This window comes from Nerophis lumbriciformis, linkage group LG26 (genome assembly GCF_033978685.3).
Source record: "Nerophis lumbriciformis linkage group LG26, RoL_Nlum_v2.1, whole genome shotgun sequence".
Lineage (NCBI taxonomy): Eukaryota > Metazoa > Chordata > Actinopteri > Syngnathiformes > Syngnathidae > Nerophis > Nerophis lumbriciformis.
In genome coordinates this window covers 7,041,417-7,058,950 of record NC_084573.2, presented here as the reverse complement: position 1 = coordinate 7,058,950, position 17,534 = coordinate 7,041,417, and the positions used below count along the sequence as shown (strand labels likewise).

At 39.5% G+C, this 17,534-nt stretch overlaps 1 protein-coding gene across 1 annotated transcript; it reads left to right on the top strand.

Annotated features, from left to right (window-relative positions):
• The first annotated feature begins 3,241 nt into the window (after nt 1-3,241).
• Nucleotides 3,242-17,174, top strand: LOC140676609 (uncharacterized). Its single transcript, XM_061987523.2, has 3 exons — nt 3,242-3,727; nt 8,624-8,806; nt 14,909-17,174. The coding sequence occupies exons 1-3, from the start codon at nt 3,604-3,606 to the stop codon at nt 16,444-16,446; spliced, it is 1,845 nt and encodes a 614-aa protein (XP_061843507.2). The 5' UTR covers nt 3,242-3,603; the 3' UTR covers nt 16,447-17,174.
• Nucleotides 17,175-17,534: the final 360 nt, after the last annotated feature.

The window sequence follows — 17,534 nt, the reverse complement described above, 5'->3', positions numbered from 1 at the left end:
CTGTGCAATCTACTAATAAAAGTCTCAATCAATCCAAACCCATATCCTCAAAGACTGCAATGAAGTACAATGAGGAGAGGGTTATAATTCACGCAAAACTGTCAGAAACTGGAAACAAGGACATTTCACTGAAAAGCATATTAAGCTGGAAACATCAAGCAGTGGCAAAGGCTGGTTGGGAATTCCTGCAAAGGACTGGACTATATAAAAGGATTTGAGGTGACGAAGGAATTCAAATAAAGACTACTGGAGAGCAGCTGTATGGCTAAGACGTGTCCAGTCTGCCGAAAATTAAAAAGAAGAAGAACATAAGTATAAGAACGTTATGACAACAGACACTCGCTGGCCTACCTTGCAATTATCAATCAAATCGTGAAAGTACCCGCTCACTATGGCAGGGAATCTGTCGTTCCATCCTGGACAATATTCATGACACATTTGTGCTTTGTTTTAAAGATGTGCTATTTGGATTTACACTGTATGAAAAAAAAAAAATGAAAAGGGATTTTACCTTTGCAACCTCATTATACTATTGGCTAAGTTTTATATTCATAAATGTAAGTTTCTCAATACCCGACCTGTTTTTTGTGCCTTTAAAAAAGAATTAGAACTCTACATTAAAACACTCATGACCTCTAACAACCAAAAAGTTGTGAAAACTATGATGCTGTGTTCCAAATTTTAATTATTTACATATATATATATATATATATATATATATATATATATATATATATATATATATATATATATATATATATATATATATATATTGCATTCTATTTTAGTTACTTTATTGAGTTTACAACCCCTGGCGCTGTTTTTGTACGGTTTTTGTACTTATTTTGATTATTATTATTTCTCAATTGTTTGTAAATGTTGCAATTTATAAATAAAGGTTTATAAAATAAATTTTTTTTAAATAAAACAATTATCAATCAAATCTTGGAGAATGAGAGAGAAAGAAGCAACAAGATAGTTCCACGTTATCTTCGTTATAATCCTCAAACATTTAACGAGATATTGAAACAATACTCACATAAAGAAAGAAAAATCCAAAGAAATTAGAAAATGTGAGGGGTAACACTTAAAGAATAAAGAAAAAAGAAATAATAATACATTATTAATAATAATAATCAGAAATAAAATAAAATAATATGAACAGATATTCATATACAGGTAAAAGCCAGTAAATTAGAATATTTAGAAAAACTTGATTTATTTCAGTAATTGCATTCAAAAGGTGTAACTTGTACATTATATTTATTCATTGCACACAGACTGATGCATTCAAATGTTTATTTCATTTAATTTTGATGATTTGAAGTGGCAACAAATGAAAATCCAAAATTCCGTGTGTCACAAAATTAGAATATTACTTAAGGCTAATACAAAAAAGGGATTTTTAGAAATGTTGGCCAACTGAAAAGTATGAAAATGAGAAATATGAGCATGTACAATACTCAATACTTGGTTGGAGCTCCTTTTGCCTCAATTACTGCGTTAATGCGGCGTGGCATGGAGTCGATGAGTTTCTGGCACTGCTCAGGTGTTATGAGAGCCCAGGTTGCTCTGATAGTGGCCTTCAACTCTTCTGCGTTTTTGGGTCTGGCATTCTGCATCTTCCTTTTCACAATACCCCACAGATTTTCTATGGGGCTAAGGTCAGGGGAGTTGGCGGGCCAATTTAGAACAGAAATACCATGGTCCGTAAACCAAGCACGGGTAGATTTTGCGCTGTGTGCAGGCGCCAAGTCCTGTTGGAACTTGAAATCTCCATCTCCATAGAGCAGGTCAGCAGCAGGAAGCATGAAGTGTTCTAAAACTTGCTGGTAGACGGCTGCGTTGACCCTGGATCTCAGGAAACAGAGTGGACCGACACCAGCAGATGACATGGCACCCCAAACCATCACCCAACCATGCAAATTTTGCATTTCCTTTGGAAATCGAGGTCCCAGAGTCTGGAGGAAGACAGGAGAGGCACAGGATCCACGTTGCCTGAAGTCTAGTGTAAAGTCTCCACCATCATTTGCAAATACTATTTTGTTGTTGTTTTTTTGGGGGGGGGGGGGGTGTATGGTTGGGATATAAACAAAAAATATATTTTGACATTTAGGGCAGACAACAGATATATGATGTATGTGAATATGATGTAATAGATAGGAATGTCTGATGCTGGATGTCAATAAAAATAAAATGAAAAAAAACCAAACACTTAAAGAATAAAACAAAACAAAAAACTAATAAAAGCATTAATTATAATTTTATGTCTTTCAAATTATGGGAAATTTTCAAGACCTTTTTCATTTTCTTTGTCATTAGTCTGTACACACACACACACACACACACACACACACACACACACACACACACACACACACACACATATATATATATATATATATATATATATATATATATATATATATATATATATATATATATATATATATATATATATATATATATATATATATATATATATTGCATTCTATTTTAGTTACTTTATTGAGTTTACAACCCCTGGCGCTGTTTTTGTACTTATTTTGATGATTATCACTTTTCAATTGTTTGTAAATGTTGCAATTTATAAATAAAGGTTTATAAAAATAAAAAAATAAAAAATAAAACAATTATCAATCAAATCTTGGAGAATGATTAAGAGTACAAAATCCCTTAAACTGGTATCTTTGTTAAAAACATTTAAAGTGATTTAGGTAGTGTAGATCATTTGGTAAAATGACTTCCTACTGGTAACTACAAACAACAACAGGTAGCCCTTTTTTCCCCTTTTTTTCCCCAAATGTTTTATTATTATCATTATTTATTATATTTAATACTCTATCTGTATTTGCTTATGTTTTCTTTCTTTGATGTTGAAAGGGCCTTGACTTGTGTGTGAATTATAAATGTATGTTTGTTGTTCAATAATAAAATAAATAAATTAAAAAAATCGCTGGCCCACCACTTCGAGTCTTGCATTGGTAATGAGCCGGACGTGACGTCAGGTGAATGCAACCTGTAACGACAAAAGAAAACAAAATGGTCATGAAAACCTAGAAGACATAAAAAAAGACTACAATCAAAGACAAATTAATAAGAAATGAGTAATATTTTTCCCCGTTTTTTTTGTTTGTTCTTTCTTCATGTGAGTGTTGTTTTAATGACTGTTTAATGTTTGAAGACTATAACGGAAATAGTGTATTTATTTTGAAAATGTACAGTAGACGTGTTTACTTTACTATATCGTTTGTACTTGTTTCTCTCGCGAGATCTGACAACACTGCGCGTGAACTAAACAGGTCGAAGAACAAGCAAAATGGCGTTCGACGGGGAAGACGTTATTGTGTTTATTACAGTACTGTGTTCTTATTCAGCACGTACATGTACACATTTGTGTCGTGTAATAGAGTAAACATTGTTATTAATAGTTTGTATCCGGATACATTAGTCTGAGTGCACGTTAACTTGAAGATATCCGTGCTAGCATAGCTTGCTAGTTAGCTTAGCATGTTAGCTGCTAACAAAGAGAGGCGGAAGTGATGAAAACACATCGCTAAGCAGAGATCAAGTGTGAGTGTAAAGTGTTGTGATTGTGTGAAAATGTGCGAGAGAACGATAGCACAGTACGAGGAGGAACTTTGTCCAACAAAAGAGGAGAAGGAGCGACAACATCAACTACTGGACGCTGTTTTCAAGAAACATCAAGTTGTGTTACACAGAACAGGTTTGTTTACTTCTTACTCTCACATCTTTACTAATGTCATATTTCATTATTCACTTGCTTTTTTATATATATATATATTGTCGAATGGAAGGCGAATTGTCTTGTGAGAATGATGCAGTGCTTTGGTTTTATTTTGACCCAGCCACCAAAATCACAAAAAAGTGAAGATAAATATTTAATATGATGACAAAACATAGTATGACTGTTCGAAGTAGCTTTGGAATTAGTTTTTTTTAAATGTATATACTAGGGGTGTAACGGTACACAAAAATTTCGGTTCGGTACATACCCCGGTTTAGAGGTCACGGTTCTGTTCATTTTTGGTACAGTAAGAAAACAACAAAATATAAATTTTTTGGTTATTTATTTGCCAAATTTGTAAACAATGGCTTTATCCTTTTAACGTTGGGAACACTATAATAATTCTGCCCACGTTAATCAACATTAAACTGCCTCAAGTTGTTAATCAGATTAAATAAAATGACAAAACTTTTCTTCTACATATAAAAAGTGCAACATTAAACAGTTTCAAGTCAACTCATCATGCTTAATTTATTACAGCATTTGGGAAGCCTGTAGTTGATTTATTATGTAAATGTTATATTTTTATCAACATGTGATAGCAGGGACCCTGCCATTCAAAACTAGGCTGCTCCATTACTAATGATTAATGCAACTATAGCTGAAAAATGGTACGATAGCAATAGGAGAGACTATTCATCCCTGAACACCATGGAGTTCATGTAGGCTTAATGATGCACTTACATTATTATATCAATTATCAGAGACAGAAACTCTTCATTTAACATAATGTCCTTTTTTGCTGCTTCAACACAGCTCAACCAACACAGAAAAGGGTAAAGTGAAATAACAGACAGACAGTGCTTTGCTGTCCGTAACACTCACACACACACACACACACACACACAGCAAAATGAGCTAACGTTACGCTAAAGGTGAATTAGCTTTCATCTCAATCCAGGACTGCGAGCTGAGATGCCTTTTATATTTCTAGAAGGTCAACGGGCTCATAGTGATGTTACTAGTACCGTATTTTCCGCACTATAAGCCGCGCCTAAAAACCACAAATTTTCTCAAAAGCTGACAGTGCGGCTTATAACCCGGTGCGCCTTATATATGGATTAATATTAATATTAATTTTCATAAAGTTTAGGTCTCGCAACTACGGTAAACAGCCGCCATCTTTTTTCCCCGTAGAAGAGGAAGCGCTTCTTCTTCTATGGTAAGCAACCGCCAAGGTAAGCACCCGCCCCCATAGAAGAGGAAGCGCTTCTTCTTCTACTGTAAGCAACCACCCGCCCCCGTAGAAGAAGAAGCCCCCGGATATTGCGTTTCATTTCATTTGTGTGTTTACATCTGTAAAGACCACAAAATGGCTCCTATTAAGAGACACGCGTACAACGCAGAATTCAAACTCAAGGCAATAAGTCACGCAGTAGAACACGGAAATAGAGCAGCAGCGAGAGAATTGAACATAAATGAATCAATGGTGCGTAGGTAGAGGAAGCAACAAGATGACCTGCGCCACTAAGACAGGGAGACAGCGCCGGACGACATACGCCAACATCTGCCAGTGGATTGTAAATGCCTGGCGGATATATCGGTCTCAACTGTGGTCCGAGCTTTCCGGAAGGCAGGATTCACGGAACTGCTGGACAACAACAGCGACATTGACTCTGATGACTTCGACGAGACGGAGCCGGCCATTTTGGATGCCGTATTCGCCCAACTTTTTAATTCAGACACTGAAGAAGAATTCAAGGGATTTATGGATGAGGAATAATTTCAGAAAGTGAGCTTTAAATCTTTATTTTGTGTGTTGTGTGACATTAACGTTCGAGCAACATTGAGTTATTGATGTTACTATTGCTCTGCACTAATTTGAGTGTTACTATTTTTGTGATTGCACATTTGCACATTACATTTTGGGGGTGAACAGAGTTGTTAGAACGCTGGTTTGTAATATATTATTCAAGTTTGACTGACCTATCTGACTGTTTTTTTGACATTCCCTTTAGCGCAGCGTAGGCGCGGCTTATAACCCGGGGCGGCTTATAGGTGGACAAAGTTTTGAAATATGCCATTCATTGAAGGTGCGGCTAATAACCCGGGGCGGCTTATAGTGCGGAAAATACGGTAGTTGACTGGGAGGGGTTTATTATAATTTGGGGAGAGTCCGCTGCTTGATGCTTACCTGCTAAACACTAAGCACTGACTACATGCGCTCTGAATACGCACTGCTGATTGGCTGTTACCGCTCTGAATACGCACTGCTGATTGGCTGTTACCGCTCTGTTTGTAACCAATCAGATGATTTTGTGGGTGGGACAATGCTGGGTGCTGTGTAGAGGACTGACAGAGACAGAAGGAAACGGAGGCGGCTACTTAATATGTTCGTGTGGAAACTCGTTCAGTACACCTCTGAACCGAACCGAAAGCCCCGTACCAAAACGGTTCTATACAAATACACATACCGTTACACCCCTGGTATTTACATCATATGTATTTTTTTTTTTTTCGCTCAAAAGGGTTCATTATGTTAAGACTCTTGAACGCATCATAATTAAATTATCCCCTCAACTTCCCCAAAAATGGATTAACTCGCTGGAATAAAAAAGACAATATAACATACATCCATAAACGTGGACGCATGTGAAAAAGTGCAATATATTTATCTGTACAGTAATCTATTTATTTATATATATTTATTTATTTTATATATATTATTTATATTTATTTATTTATTTATTTATATATGCACCTTATTGCTTTTTTATCCTGCACTACCATGGAGCTTATGTAACGAAATTTCGTTCTTATCTGTGCTGTAAAGTTCACATTTGAATGACAATAAAAAGGAAGTCTAAGTCTAGTCTATTAAGATTAAGATGAGTTTATTTCGGGCAGCACGGTAGTAGAGGGGTTAATGCGTCTGCCTCACAATACGAAAGTCCTGGGTTCGATCCTGCGCTCGGGAGTTTGGAGTTCGCATGTTCTCCCTGTGACTGCGTGGGTTCCCTCCGGGTCCTCCGGCTTCCTCCCACCTCCAAAGACATGCACCTGGGGATAGGTTGATTGGCAACACTAAATGGACCCTAGTGTGTGAATGTTGTCTGTCTATCTGTGTTGGCTCTGCGGTGAGGTGGAGACTTGTCCCCCGAACGGGACAAGCGGTAGAAAATGGATGGATGGATGAGTTTATTTCAAAGGGGACAATTCAATTTCATAAAACACATGACTACACATGGTTAAAAAGTGGTTAAAAAAGCCATAATTAGCCAGAAGTCTAGTTTTCATCTGTAGTCCCCTGGCCGGGATGTAAAAAAGGCAGTAAAATTACAATTTAAAAGAAAAGAATGAGACAGAGAAAGAAAAAAAGCACACAATACATATACGATATGATAAAAAATAAAATACAACATAACATTTAGCTTAGCATCAAAACAGGCTCATCTTTTAGTGCTGGCAGCTGTCGGCATTTTATAAGCCACATTTTCAAATTTTTTGTGAAGGCCTTGTAAATTGTGACCAGTTTAACCTCCTCAGGTACTGAGTTCCACACATTTGCGCTCCTTACTGACCAGGCCAACTTACTGAAAGTGCTCTGTATATGAATAAGGATGTCTTCTTATTCATATACTATTCAAATTCATATTCAAATGTGATCTCAGGTAAAGTTAAAAGTTAAAGTACCAATGATTGTCACACACACACTAGGTGTGGCGAAATTATTCTCTGCATTTGACCCATCACCCTTGATCACCCCCTGGGAGATGAGGGGAGCAGTGGGCAGCAGCGGTGGCCGCGCCCGGGAATCATTTTTGGTGATTTAACCCCCAATTCCAACCCTTGATGCTGAGTGCCAAGCAGGGAGGTAATGGGTCCCATTTTTATAGTCTTTGGTATGACTCAGCCTGGGTTTGAACCCACAACCTACCGATCTCAGGGCGGACACTCTAACCCCTAGGCCACTGAGTAGGTACATAGTGTATATACCCCCCATTTTTTTGTATATATTGCTTTTCAAATCACCTGACATGTATACTGTGTCTATGTACCGTATTTTTCGGACTATAAGTTGCACTTTTTTTCATAGTTTGGCCGGGCTCCAGTGCGACTTATATATGTTTTTTTCTTTCTTTATTATGCATTTTCGGCAGGTGCGACTTATACTCCGGTGCGGCTTATACTCAGAAAAATACGGTACATAATTTATAAAAAATGTTAACGTAATTTTTTATATACATGTTACAGGTTCTATATCTTTTATTATTGAACGGATCAAATGAGATAAATATTTAATGGACCACAATGGAAACAAGCCTTTTGGCCTTTTTGTGCCATCCATTTGCCTTTTTAAAGCATTACATGGATTAAATTCTTTAAGATGTCAATAAACTTCTCACTCAATCAATCAAACAAAATATAAGATGGAATTTGTGCCTAAAAAAGTAAATAAATAAAAAATTCCATCTAAGATACCCAAAATATTGTCTGATCACAAGAACATTTGAAAAGTATATGTAATTTATGGTTGGGTGTCGGACTATGCCATTACAAGGTGAATGCTAGAGATAAGACTTAGGTGTAATAGGCCGGCATGTTTTTACAGAAAACAATTATTACAGATACAAACTTTACACCAGTGGGCGTAAAGTTAGGAATGCCTTGATCAATTCTGGCTCGTACTTATGAAGGCTTTTCAAGTTGCTCCCCGTTTTGACAAAAGGAACTTTTTCCTGTGTTATTGATTGTTTAGCTAGACACTTTTAACACAGCACACAAAAGAACACAAATAATATCATTGTGTTAACAGTGTCGGTCAAAAATTATTTATCTTCTCTCTTAATCTTTATTTACTTATTTACCCAACAGACGTCCAGCAGCCCCCCCACATTAAAGAGGAAGAGGAGGAAGTGTGGATCACTCAGGAGGAAGAGTGTCTTCTAGGGCAGGAGGAGGCTGATCTCACCAAGTTTCCACTGACTGTTGTCTCTGTGAAGACTGAAGACCATGAAGACAAACCACCTGAGTCCTCACAGCTTCATCACAGTCCAAGTAAGCACAACATCCACATATCATTTTATTCTCAGGGCATTCAGTCCATCACAACTGGACTGTTCACTTTGTCTTAGAAGACGTTTGGCCTCTCATCCAAGTAGTCTTCTTAGGTTCATGCTCAGGGACTTCAAGTCTTAAAGGGGAACATTATCACAATTTCAGAATGGTTAAAACCATTAAAAATCAGTTCCCAGTGGCTTATTATATTTTTCGAAGTTTTTTTCAAAATTTTACCCATCACGCAATATCCCTAAAAAAAGCTTCAAAGTGCCTGATTTTAACCATCGTTAAAATCCAGCGTCCATTTTCCTGACATCACATAGTGATGCCAACACAAACAAACATGGCGCATAGAACAGCAAGCTATAGCGACATTAGCTCGGATTCAGACTCGGATTTCAGCGGCTTAAGCGATTCAACAGATTACGCATGTATTGAAACGGATGGTTGTAGTGTGGAGGCAGGTAGCTAAAACGAAATTGAAGAAGAAACTGAAGCTATTGAGCCATATCGGTTTGAACCGTATGCAAGCGAAACCGACGAAAACGACACGACAGCCAGCGACACGGGAGAAAGCGAGGACGAATTCGGCGATCGCCTTCTAACCAACGATTGGTATGTGTTTGTTTGGCATTAAAGGAAACTAACAACTATGAACTAGGTTTACAGCATATGAAATACATTTGGCAACAACATGCACTTTGAGAGTGCAGACAGCCCAGTTTTCATCAATATATATATTCTGTAGACATACCCTCATCCGCTCTCTTTTCCTGAAAGCTGATCTGTCCAGTCCAGTTGGAAATGCATCTGCTTTGAGTGTCGCAGGATATCCACACATTCTTGCCATCTCTGTTGTAGCATAGCTTTCGTGGGTAAAGTGTGCGGAACAAACGTCCAATTTCTTGCCACTTTCGCATCTTTGGGCCACTGGTGCAACTTGAATCCGTCCCTGTTCGTGTTGTTACACCCTCCGACAACACACCGACGAGGCATGATGTCTCCAAGGTACGGAAAGCAGTCGAAACATTTTTTTCAATCTCATAGAAAATAATTACATAAACTACCGTATTTTTCGGACTATAAGTCGCAGTTTTTTTCATAATTTGGCCGGGGGTGCGACTTATACTCAGGAGCGACTTATGTGTGACATTATTAACACATTAGCGTAAAATATCAAATAATATTATTTATCTCATTCACGTAAGAGACTAGACGTATAAGATTTCATGGGATTTAGCGATTAGGAGTGACAGATTGTTTGGTAAACGTATAGCATGTTCTATATGTTATAGTTATTTGAATGACTCTTACCATAATATGTTACGTTAACATACCAGTTGGTTATTTATGCCTCATATAACGTACACTTATTCAGCCTGTTGTTCACTATTCTTTATTTATTTTAAATTGCCTTTCAAATGTCTATTCTTGGTGTTGGCTTTTATCAAATACATTTCCCCAAAAAATGCGACTTATTTGGGAAACCTGTAGTTGATTTTTATTATGCAAATGTTATATTTTTATCAACATGTGAGAGCAGGGACCCTGCCATTCAAAACTAGGCTGCTACATTGCTAATGATTAATGTAACTATAGCTGAAAAAATAGTACAATAGCAATAGGAGAGACTATTCATACCTGAACACCATGGAGTTCATGTAGGCTTTATGATGCAGTTACATTATTATATCAACTATCAGAGACAGAAACTCTTCATTTAACATAATGTCCTTTTTTGCTGCTTCAACATAGAAAAAGGTAAAGTGAGTTGTTAACTGTAGGTCAATAATGCTTGTCTTTCTCTCAGACAGACAGGGCTTTGCTGTCCGTAACACACACACGCACAAAAAAAATAAATATACCGTATTATTCGGACTATAAGTCGCAGTTTTTTTCATAGTTTGGCCGGGCTCCAGTGCGACTTATATATGTTTTTCTTCCTTCTTTATTATGCATTTTCGGCTGGTGCGACTTATACTCCGAAAAATACGGTATTTAGCTGTACAGCCCGATTAGAATTTCTGGAGCATGACAAGTGTGCGGTGCTGTGTATGTTACAGCAGAGTTTAGCTAGCAGCTGATATTACGAAAGCCCACAGCAAAGCAGAGTTATTTGTGTAAGATGGTAAGTGCAAGTTCAACCATTTGTGGCTGTAGAACCAATCATTTCATGTGTGATTGAAGCAGTGAACAGAAACGTAGAACATTTTTTTCACCAACATCACAACTAGAGATGTCCGATAATATCGGACTGCCGATATTATCGGCCGATAAATGCTTTAAAATGTATTATCGGAAATGATCGGTATCGGTTTCATAAAGTAAAATGTATGACTTTTTAAAACGCCGCTGTGTACATGGACGTAGGGAGAAGTACAGAGCGCCAATAAACCTTAAAGGCACTGCCTTTGCGTGCCGGCCCAATTACATAAGTGAATGCAATACATTCTTGGTCAACAGCCATACAGGTCACGCTGAGGGTGGCCGTATAAACAACTTTAACACTGTTACAAATATGCGCCACACTGTGAACCCACACCAAACAAGAATGACAAACACATTTCGGGAGAACATCCGCCCCGTAACAGAACATAAACACAACAGAACAAATACCCAGAATCCCTTGCAGCACTAACTCTTCCGGGACGCTACAATATACACCCCCCACTACCCCCTGACCCCCCCCCACCTCAACCCTGCCCTCCCCAACCCCGCCCACCTCAACCTCCTCATGCTCTCTCAGGGAGAGCATGTCCCAAATTCCTAGCTGCTGTTTTGAGGCATTTTAAAAAAAATAATGCACTTTGTGACTTCAATAATAAATATGACAGTGCCATGTTGGCATTTTTTTTCCATAACTTGAGTTGATTTATTTTGGAAAACCTTGTTACATTGTTTAATGCATCCAGCGGGGCATCACAACAAAATTAGGCATAATAATGTGTTAATTCCACGACTGTATATATCGGTATCGGTTGATATCGGAATCGGTAATTAAGAGTTGGACAATATCGGATATTGGCAAAAAAAAGCCATCGGACATCTCTAGTAGGAATGTTGGACATCTGTAAGATGCGGTTTCAATTCCAGACATGTGGATTTCCACGTTTTTAAACATTAATTTTTGCGTCAAAATGTCATTTTGTGGTGTTTTTTTTAATGAAACGTTGACGGTTGTGTAGTCTGCTGCTAATCATACTTTGATGATTACAATCCGAACACTGTTAGTATTTATTAGTTGCCATTGAGAAGGTACATTTTTGACGTGACGAATGTCAAAAAACAGAGGTCAAAACACAGGAAGTATAATAGCTGAGGAGGCGTGGCTACAGGATAGAGTTGCCAAATGGGAAACATTTTCTGAGTACTTTTGCATGCCATCCATCCATCCATCTATATTCTACCGCTTTTCCCTTTTTTGGGGTCGCGGGGGGTGCTGGAGCCTATCTCAGCTGCATTCGGGTGGAAGGCGGGGTACAACATGGACAAGTCGCCAACACAGATAGACAGACAACATTCACACACTAGGGCCAATTTAGTGTTGCCAATCAACCTATCCCCAGGTGCATGTCTTTGGAGGTGGGAGGAAGCCGGAGTACCCGGAGGGAACCCACGCAGTCACGGGGAGAACATGCAAACTCCACACAGAAAGATCCCGAGCCCGGGATTGAACTCAGGATCTTTGTATTGTGAGGCACATGCACTAACCCCTGTAACACAATGTAACCAGATATTAACAGTAAATCAACAGTTAGATTATTAATAGTTTTGAGAAAATTAATGCAAATGGCAATGATGTAATATGTTACATCATTTCCATTTTTTTTTAAATCAATTTATCTGTTGAATAATATATTGCAATAAACATTTAATGCCGTATTGCCCATCCTTGGTAAAAAAAAAAAAAAAAGTCCCCCAACACCATACTTGCCAACCCTCCCGGATTTTCCGTGAAACTCCCGAAATTCAGCGCCTCTCCCGAAAACCTCCCGGGACAAATTTTCTCCCGAAAATCTCCCGAAATTCAGGCGGACCTTAGTGACGTGTCGACAGCCTGTTTTCACGTCCGCTTTCCCACAATATAAACAGCGTGCCTGCCCAATCACGTTATAACTGTAGAATGATGGAGGGCGAGTTCTTGGTTTCTTATGCGGGTTTATTGTTAGGCAGTTTCATTAACATCCTCCCAGCGCGGTAACAACACACAACAACAGCAGTCACCTTTTCGTCTACCGCAAAGCAGTTTGTCTGCCGTAAACAGCAATGTTGTGACACTCTTAAACAGGACAATACTGCCTTCTAGTGTACATGCATATGTGACAATAACATCTACGCCTTTTAGAGAGTGCAGTGCACAACTGCGCACACAACAAGGAGACGAAGCAGAATGCATCATCAGAGAGGGTGTTCAGCATGGTTAGAAAAATAGCGACAGAGAATTGAACAAGGATGGACAATTTAACCCTTAACTCAACAATGAGTAGATGAGTGTTATGTGTGTGTATATGTGGAAATAAATGAACACTGAAATTCAAGTATTTCTCTTATCTATATATATATATATATATATATATATATATATATATATATATATATATATATATATATATATATATATATATTAGAGATGCGCGGTTTGCGGGCACAACCGCGGAGTCCGCGGGCGGATGAAATTTAAAAAAATTAGATTTTATCCGCGGGTCGGGTCGGGTCGGGCGGTTGAAATAAAAAAAAATTAGATTTTAAATAGATTCAGGCGGGTGGCAGTTAAACCAATTCGGAAATATATATACATAGTTAAATGTTGTTACCCACATACGAAAAACGAGCAGGCACCTGCAGCATATGCCACAACAGAAGAAAAAAAAAAGAAGAGATGGACACTTTTACGGAGCGGAGAAAAGACGCCTCGCCGGGGTCCGGGACCGAGGCCCCTTCCCCCGAGAGGGCCCCATTTTGGAGCCGTAGCTGAGGCGATCCGCGAGAAGGGCCCGACGCACGTCCAGGGTCACCACCGCGCCCACCGCACCGACACCCCGCCTCGTCCGCCTTCGCCGCGGCCGGCGTCACGCGCAGCAGGTAAGCAGCTTACCTGCCCGCTACCCCCGTGGCCGGGGGCTCGTAACAGGGGTCACTCCCCGCCGCTCCGCCCGCGCAGCTTACCTGCCCGCCACCCCTGTTGCCGGGGGCGCGTAACAGGGGTCACTCCACGCGCAGTGCGCTCACGAAAGGGGTGGGGCTCACCCTGGTTGATATAGACAGCAGGACGGTGGCCATGGAAGTCGGAACCCGCTAAGGAGTGTGTAACAACCCACCTGCCGAATCAACTAGCCCTGAAAATGGATGGCGCTGGAGCGTCGGGCCCATACCCGGCCGTCGCCGGCAGCGAGATGCGATTAGAGATGCGATTAGAGGTGCGCTCAGCGCGGCTCCCATATGATTGCGCACTGGTGTGCGTCTGGGTCGTGACAGCGTGGCACGCGAATGTCTGTGCTGCATTGGATCAGTCTCCTTTCTTTAACAGGCAAAAGCTTTATAACCTCACTAATGCCTTGCATCGTCTATATTAGATATATAACAACGGGTGGGTGCGGGCGGGTGCGGTTCTGATCAAATGTTACATCGGGTGGATGGCGGATGGTTGACGACTTTCTGATGCGGTTGCGGATGAAATAATTGCCTATCCGCGCATCTCTAATATATATATATATAAAATAAATATAAATATATATAGCTAGAATTCACTGAAAGTCAAGTATTTCTTATATGTATATATATATATATATATATATATATATATATATGAAATACTTGACTTGGTGAATTCTAGCTGTAAATATACTCCTCCCCTCTTAACCACATCCCCCCCCCGGAGGTCTCAAGGTTGGCAAGTATGCCCAACACGGTTTGGTCTTATTTACTTATTTACTGAATAATGTTGTAAGGCGCTGCGTGTTTGTCACCCAAGGAGATTTAGGGGCAAGTTCATACCATAACTTGTTTTTCTATAGTACATGTAAACGTACTGAATGTGTCATGTGACTGAGCAAAGCTGGACAATTCTGAAGCATGCGTTTGTTTTCTTGTGTCCTGCAGACGTCTGTGGAAAAAATGTTCTCCCTGAGCAGCAGGAGTGGAGCTTTAGGATGGAGCAGGAGGAGCCACAGCCCCCTCACATTAAAGAGGAAAAGGAGGCGCCACAGAATCTGCACCTTAAAAAGGAAGAGGAGGACCCACTGAGCCCCCAAATTAAAGAGGAAGAGGAGGAACACAGCATCAGTCAGGAGGGAGATCAGCTTGAATGGTTGGAGGAGTTCCCAGTGATTGGTGTCCCTGTGAAGAGTGAAGATGATGAGGTCAAAGGTGAAAGTGAGGAGCAGAGAGAGGCGGAGCCTCCAAGCAGCAGCTCAACTCAACACATGACAACAGAAGCTGATGGAGACCACTGTGGAGGATCACAAGCAGACAAGCTCTTAGCTCCACTATCAGATAGTGAGGACACAACGTCACACTCTCCTGACACTGATGATGAAGACTCTAAAGATGATAAGACATGTCACACTGACAACACACACTTCACATGTTCTCACTGCGACAAAATCTTTAGTCATCGCTATAGGAAAGTACACATGAGAATACACACCGGGGAAAAACCTTTTTCTTGCTCAAGGTGTGGGAAATGTTTTTCAAGAAAAAACGGGTTGAAAGAACACATGCAAATCCACACTGGAGAAAAACCCTTTTCCTGCTCAGTATGTGGTAAAAGTTTTGTGTTAAGTCAAAATTTGAAAGTACACATGAGAATACACACTGGAGAGAAGCCCTTTTCCTGTTCAATCTGTGGCAAAAGTTTTACACAAAGTCAATGTTTGAAAAGACACAAAAGATTACACACTGGAGAACATGATGATGAAGACTATAAAGATGATAAGACATGTCACACTGACAACACACACTTCACATGTTCTCACTGTGACAAAACTTTTAATTACCGCTGTGATCTGAAAGTACACATGAGAATACACACTGGAGAAAACGCTTTTTCCTGCTCAGAATGTGGTAAAGGTTTTGTACAAACACAGCATTTAAAAGTACACATGAGAATGCACACCGGAGAAAAACCTTTTCTCTGTTCAGTCTGCGGTAAAGGTTTTGTACAAAGTCAAAATTTGAAAGTACACATGAAAACGCACACTGGAGAAAAACCTTTTATTTGTTCAGTCTGCACTAAAGGATTTTTACAAAGTCACGATTTGAAAACCCACATGAGGACACACACCGGAGAAAAACCATTCCCATGCTCAGTTTGCAATAAAACATTCCCTCAAAAGTACCATTTGGAGAGACACACAAGAGTACATACCGGTGAAAAACCTTTTACCTGTTCAATCTGTTGCAAAGGTTTTGCACATAAGAAGAATTTAAAAGTGCACATGCGAACGCACACTGGTGAGAAATCATTTTTCTGTTCAAGCTGCAACAAAAGCTTCTGTGACCAAGCGACACTTGGACGACACATGAGGATACACACCGGAGAGAAAGTGTTTAGTTGCAGTGTGTGTGGTGAAAGATTCTCTTATAAGTACCAGTGTAAGAAACACAAGTGTGCTGGTGAGAACAGCAGCAGCAAATAAAGATGCAGGATTTGAAATAAACTCTCAAAACTTAAACTGACTTACTAACATCAGCACATATAACATGTGTGACATCATTGTTGTGTGTGTAACACAAAATTGTAAATATGATTCTACCATTTATAGATTAGATGGTTAAGATTAGTGCCTTTATCCGTCAATTACACACATTAATATACAACATTGTGTACTGGTGAGAACAGCAGCAGCAAATGAAGATGGAGGTGTCAGAATAATTGTATCTAAGTTATCACAAAACTTTGTGTTGCCGTGAGTTCCCGGCGAGAGGACAAAAGCTGTCTTTGATCTTACCAAGCAAAAGGCTTGTAAAACTCCAATGTGTAGGATGGGAAGCGACATGAAGGTGTCGGTTTCTTTGATCTATTTTTATCCACAGGAAGATCTTGTCTTGACCCGAGATCTACAAAGCGGAGAGGAAGCAGGACCTGACGCAAGCTCCAGGCATCTTTTCTTTGAACTGTTTTGTGACCAAAGGTCGACGGCTGTTTACGACCGCCTCTCCCCTTAGAAACAGCTGTTGCCATGTAATCAGGGAAAGTCCGAATAAAAGAGGAGGCGTGCAACCTTTTGCCAGAGCGTGGTGGAAGACTGTACAAAGAGTACCGCCCAGGCGTTTCTCCTCAATAAGCAAAATAGAATTCTGTCTCTTGTTTAATTCCTTGCTTCTTGTCTGTTTAATAGATGTCATCGGTGTTTGAACCTGACAGGAGGATTTGAAATAAACTGGTAAGACTTTGATTCGTTTGGATGTCTAAAACATCAGCACATATAACATGTGACGTCATTGTTGTGTGTGTAACCAGAACTTTGTTCATATGCTTTTACCAATAAAGGGGCTGTTTGCAACATTTACACGGATTTCAAGCTGGCGCCCACTTTCCAATGTACTTTTAAAGAGAACATCCCGCCCTGTTGTAGCTTCCGGTACGTAATGACGTACGTACGTACGTACGTACGTACGTACGTAACACGCATGCGCATTAGCTTTAGGTGTTAAACGTATATTCTATCATAACAACAACATGACTGCAAATTGTTCGTTGCTTCTCTTGGACGGCTGTTCAGTG

What these genes read in the sequence shown, in the direction of transcription:
- LOC140676609 (XM_061987523.2), top strand. Translation starts at nt 3,604, where the DNA reads ATGTGCGAGAGAACGATAGCACAGTACGAGGAGGAACTTTGTCCAACA. An exon ending in AGTTGTGTTACACAGAACAG is followed by an intron (nt 3,728 to 8,623) that starts GTTTGTTTACTT and finishes TTTACCCAACAG; the next exon opens with ACGTCCAGCAGCCCCCCCAC. An exon ending in ACAGCTTCATCACAGTCCAA is followed by an intron (nt 8,807 to 14,908) that starts GTAAGCACAACA and finishes TGTGTCCTGCAG; the next exon opens with ACGTCTGTGGAAAAAATGTT.